At 38.5% G+C, this 12772-nt stretch overlaps 1 protein-coding gene across 1 annotated transcript; it reads right to left on the reverse strand.

The window, feature by feature from the left end:
- Window positions 1-7853: 7853 nt before the first annotated feature.
- On the reverse strand, window positions 7854-8231 carry LOC129892785 (uncharacterized). The gene has a single exon (XM_055968335.1). The coding sequence runs from the start codon at window positions 8229-8231 to the stop codon at window positions 7854-7856; it is 378 nt and encodes a 125-aa protein (XP_055824310.1).
- Window positions 8232-12772: the final 4541 nt, after the last annotated feature.

The following is a 12772-nucleotide window of genomic DNA, read 5'->3' on the forward strand; positions in this document are numbered from 1 at the left end:
CTCGAGCCTACATTACAAGCTAAGAAAATCCTATCGTGATACTAAATGAGCTATTCGAAATTTAAAGTGTAGAAAATAAGGGCAAGCCAATGGTTTATATATGTGCATTGGTTGAACTTCGTTTGACAACGTGAGTGAAATCATTCTAGTCTCTATTTTGTTTATATACGTTGTGAGAGAGACTTCTTTGTGGTGTGGCCACTATGACTGCACTGTTTTGTTGTTAATTTGGCTACAAATTATTGTTTGCATTAATTTGGTTGACTGTGAGTAGTGAACCGCATAAATAGATTCTTGCAATTTAGTTGGAATATTTGGCGTATTGCATAGCCAATGTGAATTGAAATTGAAAGGGTCATGTACATTATGTTTGGGGCTGCTGTACATCTTCTAAGAATCGTTTGTATTTACGCGTCATTGTATTTTGTTTAGTTTTTATTTCTTGAGGAAAAACAATGGTTCTAAGTTGAGGGTGTTGATATGTCACGAATTTATGACACTTTCGATGCTTAAAACATTGAATTAGGGTTCCAAGCATTTTTTTGTAAATATGTTGTGCATTTTTATTTATTTTTACTGGAAAGTTAAGTCGCGCACGAGGATGGGATGAAGTATTGATTTTTGCTAAAGTTCACTGAAGACTGTGGTTTCACGAGGTCCTCCATAAATCATAAAGGCTTATACGACTTGTGGAAGTTGACTATTAAAAGCAATGTTGTGAAAGAGAACAAGAGTTTGTTGTCTAAGTGGAGTCCCATGAAACCCTTCAAAAGACGTGGATGGTCACATGAGTATTGAAGAAGGATCATGAAAGTGAGGAAATGAAGTGGTTGCAAGAAGTTTAGTCAATTTCCATGAGACCCACTATGTGCCGTGGAAGCTAAGATGGGTCATCGACAATGCCCATGAAGAAGAGTCTGAGAAGACACAAAAATAGTCCAAGGCAAACCACATTAGGCCTTGAACAGACCGTTGTGTCCTAAATGAGCTGTAAAGTTCCTCTGTGGAATGATAAACTCAGAAGTTGTTGAAGCCAAGGCAAAGAAAATGGAGTACCTCTAAGGAGGCGTGAATGTCACCACGGTCTGTGAAGTGTCAACATGAACCTGGCCGACTTAGTTTTCCTACTTTGTTTAGAGTTTGGTTTTGTTTTCTCTTAACCCTCTACATAGGGTTTATGTTTATGTTACACAAGTTTTCCAGTTTTTGAGCATAGAACAACATGTGAGACATATTTTCGAACAACTTTTGGTGATATAACGTGATTATTGATTCTTTTCCTATTCTTGATTTGTTGCTCATCTTTTGATTCAAGATTTACTACTTCTCAAATGAAAGTGATTGTGATATGAATTCTACACAACATCTTACCTTTTTGCTTATGAATATGAGTAGCAAAATCCCATGACTAGGATTGTGGAAACCATGATGGCATAATTAATACAGGCAAACATAAAGGTGATTTTCGATAGATCTCCAAGCATACATTATTTTTATCTTCATCTTGTTTCTTTCTTAACAATTGTACTCATTAAAACTTGCCTATATTCATTAATTTCTCGGGAGAGAGGTAGTAATTAGGAAAAGATAACTATAAAGGAAATTCGAAGCTGCAAACCTTCGTCTAAGAAGTTGAGTCTAAGAGGAAATAGTTTTTTTAGTTCAAAAGCAAGGTTAGATAGACATACATTTTGAGACCAGAAGGTAACAAGTGAAATTCATCTAATAATGTCATAAGGGCTTTAGATGTCCATAACTTTCTTGATTTTTGCATGTGATACATTGAAAAAGAATCACTAATACGAGACATCTACTGAGTTACATGTCATGGGGAACACATTCCTAGATACATTCTCAAAATTATCCTCAAAATGATATACTTTAGGAGTTAAAATAATGGGAAAAGACCAAAATATCCCTGACTTGAAAACTATCAAAATGTCGTACGGACGGGACCTATGATTTGTAGGAATTTCTACAATCTATCGGAAGCATCCGTAGAAGGCATGTCCAAAATCTGAGGCTACTAAAATTGCATTTCCATCCAACGAACCTGGTCTACGAGTCATAGACTCCCCAACGAGTTGTAGGGACCATTCGTCCTGTACAACTGCAAAAGCCCAAAAATCTAATTCTCTGAACCTTACTCTACGATTTATCCTATGACCCGTAGAACTACCTATAATCCATAGGATCCTCTCGTGGAACTTAACTTGAGCCAATGGAATTTTTCATTCCTTAGGACCTTCCTACAATCCCCTTCTACAGGCCGTAAGACCTTATACGATTCGTAGAAGTCACTCATAGTCCATACCAATACTTAGCCAATTTCCAATTTCTAGTACCCTACCTACGAGACCTTCCTAAGGTCTGTAAGACTTCCTATAACTCATAAGTTAGCTCATAGGACCTACACCAACAACCTTTTCTGCAACCTTTTCTGCAACCTTTTCTTTTCATTCTGACTTTCCAACTTTCGGGGTCTTAGAATATCTCCCTTGAGAACATTCGTCCTCGAATAAGACTCAAGCTAGCATGAATAGAATAGGAAAAGAGATCTAACAACCCAACATGAATCCAAACACATCAAAATGCATAAAACCCAGGAGTAATCAACTCCAACCTAAAACATGAATTAAAAATCAATTTCATGAACATGCATGCATACGAAAACATGAGAATGATAGAAATGAATGAATCCGAAAGAGTGAACATGAGGAAACTAAATACCTCAAGATGGAATAGAGGAAAAGAGATGATGATAATAAGTTATCATATTGGTTTCGACCTTCCAAGTATCACCCTCAACTAGTTGGTTCCTCCAAAGGGCATTAACCTAAGCTAGTTCTTTATATATCAACTTTCAGACTTGTCAATCTAAAGTCTCAATCGAAACCTCTTCATAAGATAAATTTTCTTTCACACCAACATTCTCCAATGGCACAATAGAAGTAGGATCATAAATCACTTCCAACAAAGAGACATGAAACACTGGATGCACCAATGCCAACTCCAAAGGCAAATCCAATTCATAAGCCACCTTACCAAAATGCCTCAAAATTTGATATAAGCCTACATATCAGGGACTAAGCTTCCCTTTCTTACCAAAATACATTACACTCTTCATGGGTGAGATTTTTAAGTATTGTAATTGCCGTCCATGTAATTTTTGAAATAATGCATTCATTTCATTATTTAGAGCATTCCTATAGAGACCCCAACTCATTTATGACTTGCTGGCATGTTTCCCTATTTTATAGCTCTTGAAACTTAAAAAGTTGATTTCAAACATTAGGTAAAAAGCCTTAGAACAGAATTCTAATGATGCCATCAACTTTAGAATGGCCAAATTAGGCTAGTAGCATATCAGTATGAGTAGTGAGGCTTTTGGTGCGAGTTTGGACCATCAGGCATTTTAGTCTTTGAAATTTGGCCTATGTTTTCCTTTGGTCAACATTCATGGAAAACACACTCGTATGACAATTCTTTCAATGTAGTTATCTCTAGAATGTTGAGTTTGGTCTAGAACAACCTTTTGTATTCTTTTTGAGGCTTCTGGTCTAATACCAAAGATCGTCGTAAAAATTGGCTAAAAGTGACACTTAGGTTTGGGACCCACCTATTGTCAAAATAACCTCGTGTAGGAATTTTAACTGTGCCATTGAGTTTAGAACGCTGAATTTGGTGGAATACCATATCTCATTTTACCACATGGGGTTCCGAGCACCCCGTTGGAGACTTGGCACTTTCAAAACTCCATTGCACCAGCCGTGTCTGGTCTAGTTTCTAAAGCCACCCTGGGTCGCTAAAGAGACCCCTCACTTAAGCAATAGGGTTTTGCTTAAGTGAGGCCCGCCTATTTTAGGTGGTCGCTTAAGCGACCTAGTTGGTCACTTTTGTGACTCTTAGGGACTTATTTGATGCGTTAATTTTAGTTTTTCTCTCCAACATAAAATTTAGTTTTCTCTCACATTTCTTGGCAAAATTGTGTGATTCAAAAGCCAATTTGTAGGTAATTCTAGGAAAAGGTGTTGGAAACTTTGAAAAGTGGTTGGGAACCTTTGATTGAGGAAAATTTCAGACTTAAAATGTTGCCACAACCTTGTTCTTGAACTTAGCTAGAATTTTGATGCATGTTCTTGTTCTTACTTATTCGAGCCCTGAATTATGCTCTAATTTGAAATAAAAGTTTAGGGAAGTAAATGAGACCTTTTCATCAAGTCAATTCCAAAATTACCAAAATGTGTCCCACATTCCCCTTTTTGACTTCAAAATTGGTCTATCTCTGTGTTTTGTAAATTTTGTGTCAAAATGACCTTGTTGACGTTATGTACCTATTTTTTATAGCGTAGTAGCATTCAAAGGCCATTCAGAAAAGGAAGGATCCAATTCTTTGACTTTGGAGCACTCATAATCAATATACAGGTAGGCTACAGCTTCCCGTTCCTTTGATTGAGCTTTGATTATGTTAATGCCTATTGATTTGCTAGAATTTAGGGTGGTTAGACGTTGAACCATGCTTAGGTGTTTAGAAATAATGTCTTAGATTTATCTTGGGGAATTTTGGGAACTTTTGAGCATGATGGAGACTTGTTAGCTTGTTGCTTTGCATTATTGATCATCCTTATCCCGTGGTGTGTTTGAATGCTTATTTGATTAAATGTTTGAAGCATGTTTGGCCTTAGTGTAGGTTTAACTAGTGCTTGCCTTAGTTTTTCCCCAATATTTTTATGGCTTACTTAGATCTTTTTAGACTGGTGTAGAAGACTTGAGTCTGATAGCTTGTGTTAGCTAGGTGGTAACCTTGCTCCATTGATACTCTATCCTTAAGCCCCCAATTTTTTGGCTTTGCAAGTTACGTTGGCGACATTGAGTTTTGTTTGACTCAAGTGGTTGAAATGATTAACTAAGGGTGGAAGATATTTAACAATGAATTATGACCATATCCTAATGTGAACCCTCTCAGCAGGTACATTGAGACTTTTGGGGGGCATTAAGATTCAAGGTCTGGACTCAACCACATTGATACTTTTGAAAGACATCCAGATTTTAGGTCTAGTCTCAACCATATCAATATCTTTGGCAATTATCCAAATTTATGTTTTGGCCTCGATCACACTGTTGCCCTTGAAGAGCATCCAAATTCAAGGTCTTGCCTCTGTACTTTGAGATTCTATTGGTTTGGTTTAAGGTTCAAATCTCAAAAGTTTTAGCTATTCTATGTATTTCTTGAGCTTATGAGATTCTGCTTGGGTTTTTATTTAAACTTGTGCATGAGTGTACCTTCTGGGTTAATGAAGGCTCATTTAGGTGTAGTTAGCTTGTAGATTAGTTAGTTCTTTCTACACTCGCATGCATTACTTTACCTTATACTTGTGTTCTTGACCTTCGCTCAATTCTATTCCTTCTTTTCATATTGCCTTTACTTTTCAAGCTTAGTTGGCCCATGATGCATACTGGGTACCTCTTGTTTTGATATTCATACTACACTCCACATCTATTTTCGTGATGTAGGTCCGAGCATCATTTGCCAACGTTGATTCAGGCCAGCTACAGTCTACTTTAGAGGCATGAGTGAGCATTTGGCATTTTTGGATCTTCATGTCTCCATCTGTATATATTTGACTTGTCTTTTGCTTTTTGAGACAATCTTATTTCATGGTCCGCTTTTAGGACTTGTATTAGTATTTTATAGTAACTTTGTACTTGTGACTTCCATATTTTATGAGAGATCTTATATTTTGTTGTATACATGTTATTCGATGAGCTTCTGCTTATTCTTATTGTTCTTGTTATTATTTTAGTATTGTTTAGTTGATACCCTTAATCTTATTACTTTGCAGGTCCAAGATATGGGTTGGATTACCTATTGGTAGGTTAAAGTAGGTCCCATCATGACTCGAGAGGTCGGGTCATGACAAGTTAGTATTAGAGCCCCAGATTCACTAGTCTCATGTGTACAGAGTTAATGTCTAGTCGAGTCCTACCAATTGGTGTGGAGACATCCATAACTTATCTTCGGGAGGCTACATAATGTCATTGGGAATATGTCTTATTTTGTATCACTTTGTTGCAATGTGTGTATTATTGGTTTCATAAATCTCACTTGTTCCACTCTTTTTATAAGGATGGTTCGTACATATGGTACTGTGGCCGGTGGTGATGCAATCAAGCCTTCTGATAGAGTCCCAACTAGGGTAAAAGCTGACTTTAAGGTTGTGCCATGAATACAACACCATCCTAGGAGAGAGAACATACTTCAGAGCATGAGAAAGAACCTCAAGTAGAGCCTATTCATCATAGCTGGTAGGGCCGAGGCCATCCTAGCCACCACCCACACTAGTTATGGCTTTCGAGCTGGAGGCGACCATTATACAACTACTCACAGTACTATAGGGCATGTAGAAGAAGGCCCCTACTGCTGCTGCAGTCATGCCAGTGCAGTAGGGATAACATGTAGCAACGGCTCTAGAGGTTCAGCGGCCGCTAGCCTCGCCATTGCTCAATTAGCTATAGCCGATGAGGCCATGTCTCTGAGCGAGAAGAAGCTACTTAGGGTGTTCCAGAGGTTGTCCCCCCTAGATTTTCTAGAGCTATAACGGAGGAAGCCTAGGAATTTCTTATGACATACCAGGAGTATCTCCAGTCCTTGAGTATCATAAAGTCGAGAGGAGCTGACTTTACTGCTCACCAGTTCCACAGGTCCGCCAAATAGTAGCAGTACTCATATCTACATATCATGTTAGTTGGGTCACCATCGGTATCTTGGGAGGGGGTTTTTTGAGGCCTTCTTGTCTAGGTACATAGCACAGAGCATCATGAATAGGCTTCATGATCAATTCTCTAGGTTAGAGCATGGTTCCATAATCATCTCAGAGTACGAGGTGAGGTTCCATGAGTTTTCTTGCCATGTCACCATGATATTGCCCAGCGAGGAAGAAAGAGTCTGTTGTTTTATGAGGGGACTCAGATTTTAATTGAGGATTGAGACAGAGCCTATGGCTTTAGTAAAGAAATCAATTCTGGATATTGTATATCACGCCCATACTATCGCGCATATTCATTGTGAAGCCCATGGGAGTAACGAAAAGAGGGTTGGCCACCAGGGTAGTTACAATGGGTCCAAGTCTAAAGGCAGAGACTCTTACGATAGCCTCGCCAGAGGTTCCACCAGGATCAGTCTAGACTTTTTGTTTAAGTGGCATTGCATGGTTATGAGGGTAGCCAGCATCATTAAGGTGGTCCTAGCAAAGCCAGAGTTCGAGGGGATCAAATTTAGGTCCTTTAGGCCGTAGTGGTCGTATTCTTACGGGTCATTCTTCTCAGGGTTGTTATGACTATGGTGACCTATACCATTGGTATAGAGTGCCCATGGTGAGGGAAAAGAGCAATTGTACCAGCTTCCCTAATACCGGTGTTAGCAGTACCCCCTACAGTTAGAGCTAGAGGTCAGGATCAAAACCATCGGGGTGGCCGAAAGGGTGCTAGAGGTGGACTTTGGAGAGGTAGGATAGGTGGTAGATCAGACGCACAGGGTAGAGGGGCCCAACACTATTTCTATGTAGCTCCTTAATTGGAACTTATTTTCACCAAAAACGTTTCAAAAACATACCTGGTAAAATTTGAACTGAGATGGAACAGGTCTGCGATGCGGACTTGTCGCGGACCTTACTGTTCAAGCTTCATCCAAATTTTCTTTTTATTTTCTTTTATTTTTATTTTATACACTCACTTATACACTAAAACAAAATGACATTTTAGCAAACCAAAAAAATAATATTTTACACTACCTCATAAGTTTCTCCCGTGCAGCACCTAATTTAAAGTCGCGGCACGACTAAGTTGTAGCTTCATCATTCATCCTCAAGTTCTACAGTTTCCTTTTCACAGTACACATCACTACCAAAGTAATGCTTGACTCTTTGCCCATTAACTAGAAACGTGGACATTTTTGAGGAATTCCACAGTTCCACAGCTCCATGAGGTATCATACATACCACTTCAAAGGGGCTACTCCACTTGAATCTTAACTTTCCTGGAAAAAGTTTCCCGAATTCGCATAAGTGTGTTCGCACATTTTCATAGGCCTGGAGCCTAAACTCCTCCAACTCATGCAATTGGTTCAACTGCTTTCTCCCTACTAACTCTGGGTCAAGATTAAGATTCTTGATTTCCCAATAGGCTCGGTGCTCTAACTCAACTGGTAAGTGACATGCTTTACCAAATACCATCTCATATGGAGAGGTCTCGATGGGTGTTTTGTATGCCATTCGGTATGCCCAAAGTGCTTCATCTAATTTCTCTGACCAATCTTTTCTTTATATATTCACAGTCTTTTGTAATATTTGCTTTACCTCTTTATTGGATACCTTGGCCTGCCCACTGGTTTGCGGATGATATTCTATAGCTACTTTATGCCTCACCCCATACTTATTCAAGAGATTCTTCGCTATTTGATTTATGAAGTGAGATCTTCCATCACTGATAATTGCTCTAGGAGTGCCAAATCGAGTGAAGATGTGTTTCTTTAGAAACTTAGTCACTACTTTTGAGTCATTGATGGGAAGAGCTATGGCCTCAACCCACTTGGACACGTAATCTACTGCCACTAAGATATACTGGTTTCCACATGATGATGGAAACAGACCAATGAAGTCCATGCCCCATACATCAAAAATTTCGACTTCCAAGATATATCTCAATAGCATGTCGTGTGTTCTTGAGATGGTGCCCATTCGTTGGCATTGGTCACAGTTCTTCACATAGCCTGCAATATCTTTAAATAATATAGGCCAATAGAAACCAGATTGGAGTACCTTATGCGCAGTGCGCTCTCCTCCATGATGACCACCATATGGTGATGAGTGGCAACAATCTAACACTTGGTGCACCTCAATTTCTGGCATACACTTTCTTACCAACTTTTTCTTCTTTATGAGGTTGCATCTAGGGAAAATACCCCACTCACCAGGTAATTAACTATATCAACATACCACAGCAATTCAATCAACTCAAAAGCTTAAAGTTGCTCATCAGGGAATTCTTCTTTGATCTGCATCTGTTCCCCAATATGTGTCAAACTCTCTAGCCTGTAAAGGTGATCGGCAACTTGATTTTCACAACCCTTGCAAACTTTGATCTCGATGTCTAATTCTTGGAGCAACAGGATCTATCTTATGAGTCGTGGGTTTGCATCTTTCTTGTTGAATAGGTACTGAAGAGCTGCATGGTCAGTGTAAACAATTACTATAGTACCTACCAGATAGGATCTAAACTTGTCGAATGTATAAACCAATGCCAGTATTTCCTTCTCTATGACCGTGTAGTTATCCTGAGCAGAGTCAGGAGTTTTGCTTGCATAATAAATAGAGTGGGAGATCTTCTCTTTTCTGTGTCCCTAAACTGTTCCCACTACTGTGTCACTTGCATCGCACATCAACAAAAAAGGTAGCTCCTAGTCAGGAGCTATCAGGATGAGGGTTTCGATCAACTTCTTCTTTAAGATTTCAAAGGCCTACAAACATGTATCATCAAAAATAAATTTTGCCTTCTTTTCTAACAAGCTTCACATGGGTCTTGCAATATTTGAAAAATCTTTAATGAATCATCAATAGAATCCATCATGACCTAGAAAACTATGGATACCTTTCACTAAAACCAGTTGTGGAAAGTTCTCAATCACTTCAATTTTAGCTTTGTCTACCTCCAAACCATCTTTTGAAACTTTGTGCCCTAACACAATACCCTCCTTTACCAAGAAATGCCATTTCTCCCAGTTTAAGACGAGATTTATTTTCTCACACCTTGCTAGTACTTTCTCTAGATATTGCAAAAAAAGATCAAAAGATTCTCTAAAGACTGAAAAGTCATCCATAAAATCTCTATAAACTCTTCCACCATATCATGAAATAGAGAGATCATGCACCTCTAAAAAGTGGCAGGAGCATTGCAAAGACCAAATGGCATACGCTTAAACGCATATGTCCTATATGGGCATGTGAACGTTGTCTTTTCCTAGTCCTCTGGTGCAATGGTAATCTGATTATACCCCGAATACCCATCTAAGAAATAATAATACTCTTAGCCTGCTAACCTTTCAAGCATTTGGTCAATAAATGGTACAGGTTAGTGATCCTTCCTTGTGGCATCATTTAACTTTTTGTAGGCCATGCATATACGCCAACTAGTTACTGTTCTTGTGGGGATTAACTCATTCTTTTCATTAGTCACCACAGTCATTCCCCCTTTCTTTGGTACATACTGAACTGGGCTTACCCACTTACGATCAGAGATTGGGTACATTATGTCTGCATCTATCCACTTAATTATCACTTTCTTCACCACTTCTTTCAAGATGAGGTTCAATCGATGTTGTGGTTGCGCAATAGCCTTATGTCTTTCTTCCATGAAAATTCTATGCATGCATAAAGCAGGGCTAATACCACGAAGATCAACTATTTGCCATCTAATTGCCTTTTTGTACCTTTTTAATACCTCAAGTTCTGCCGTGACTTGCAAAGTAGATAAAAGAATTACAGGTAGGGTATTATTCAGTCCAAGAAAAGCATACCTGAGATGTGCTGGCAATTAATTCAACTCTAAGTTAGGAACTTCTTCCATAGATGGCTTTGGTGAAGGGCCCAATTCTCTATACAAAGGTTCCACATTCTTTTTCCACATGCTGACATTTGACATATCAAGTACACTAGCTAACTCTTTAGCTTCCATGTCCTCTTCAATATCTTGACCTATCACGGCTCTTTCCAAATGATCTTTTGCTAAGATGCATTGAGCTGAGACTTTCTCATCGATGCCAGTTATAGCAGACAACTCTTCATAGACTGCAGACAACTTCAGTGCCTGATATGCATTGAACACTTCCACTTTGTCATGTGCTCTCATAGTCAATCTACCTATAGCCATGTCAATAAGTGCACCACCTATTGCTAAGAATAGATGCTCCAAGATAAAAGAAACGTTTAGGTCAGGTTTAAAATCTAATATAATAAAATCAATAGGAAAGATGAGGGATCCCACTTGAACTAACACATCCTCAATAATACCATCAGATCTAACTACAGAATGATCAGCTAACTGTAACAAAATGGTGGTTGATTTAAGTTTTCCCAGACCTAATTTCTTAAGCATAGATCTAGGCATCAAGTTTATACTAGCACTTAGATCATAGAGACCTCTTGCATTACTGTACTTACCAATAGTTACCTTTATCGTGAAACTACCTGGATCTTTTTGTTTAGCTAGAAGCTTAACTTTGTTCAAGAATCTTTAACTACACTCTTCAGTGAGTGCCACTGTTTTAAATTCAGCTAACTTGCTCTTGTTGTCCACAATATCTTTGACAAACTTGGCATATTTTGGATTGCCTTGCAACACATCAATTAAAGGTACGTTAATTTGTACCTCTTTAAGTATGTCTATGATTTTTTCAAAACATTCCTCCTCTTTCTTCTTTTTAATTTTTGTGAAAATAAGGGAGGTGGTTTTATTTTCTGCTCTTGCTCCGTTTGTGGTCGACTAGATTTACTAGTTTCAATTTCCACAGCGTTACCTTTTCCTTCACAATCTTTGCTTTGTGGCACTAGCTCAACTAATGCTCATCCACTTCGAGTGCTCACAACATTTATCTTCTTGGGATTTGGACCAGTGTTACCTGGTAAACTACCTTGTGGGCACAGATTTTATACACTAGCTAGCTGTCCCACCTATTTCTCTAAATTTTGGGTAGTGATTTGGTATTGACGTACGTCTGCAACTAGCTTAGCTTGGTCATTCATGAGTTTTTAAGCATGTCTTCCACACTTATATTTCTTGCACTGCTAGATTATTAGTTACCCTGGTCTTTCTGGTTATCGTATTGGCCTTCGCTTTGTGGTCTATATAGACTGTTGTACTATTGCCTGCTCCCTTGTGGTCTAAATTATGTTTTCCCTTGGTGTTAATTTTGTTGATTTCCACCACATAAGAAATTCAGATGGTTTCTCCAGTTTGGGGTTGTAAGTATTTCCATAGTTATGATTACCTCCATCCTTAGGTACATTACCTATGAAATTCACCGACTCAGGATTAGCTCCACAGTATTCTACCATATGTTCACTACTGCCACACACCTCACACCACAGGTGTTGTTGTTGAACCATATTCACCAAAGCTTGCTGCTTTCTTATTTCTAAAGTGTTAAAATGCGTTGTCATTATATTTTTCATTGTTGCAATCTGTGCCGTCAAAACTATCACACATCAACTTCCTACATGCCTCCTTGTTTTTGAAACAGAGGTCTATCATTTCCTCCATTCCACTCAGAATTTCCCTAATATATGAAATTAAGAAATGTATGTAGCTCTTCATAGGTTTTCTCCATTGCCTGTCTACCTGCAGCAGAATCAAGAAGAATTTTGGTGTTGGGTTCCAACCCTTCTATGAAGGTATGGACCAACACCTAATTACCTTAATAATAGTGAGGACAACTAATGAGTAAAGATTTAAACCTGTCCCAAGATTGGTACAAATTTTCTCCAGATATTTTTTTAAAGCTTAAAATTTCAGCCCTCAACTTAGTTGTCTTCCTCGAAAGAAAGAATCTGATAAGAAACTTACAAGCCAAATCATTCCATAAAGTGATTGAATTTGGTGGTTCCAACTTTAACCACCTCTTAGATTCCCCCAACAAAGAAAAGGGAAATAATGTTAACCTCACATAGTCAGGAGATACCTCAATAGGCGTATAAGTACCACTAATCTCCAAGATGTTCTA

The sequence above is a fragment of the Solanum dulcamara genome, chromosome 6, assembly GCF_947179165.1.
Source record: "Solanum dulcamara chromosome 6, daSolDulc1.2, whole genome shotgun sequence".
In the NCBI taxonomy this organism is placed as follows: domain Eukaryota; kingdom Viridiplantae; phylum Streptophyta; class Magnoliopsida; order Solanales; family Solanaceae; genus Solanum; species Solanum dulcamara.

Bases quoted from the DNA above. Each gene is read 5' to 3' on its own strand.
- LOC129892785 (XM_055968335.1), bottom strand. From the start codon at position 8,231: ATGGTATTTGGTAAAGCATGTCACTTACCAGTTGAGTTAGAGCACCGA.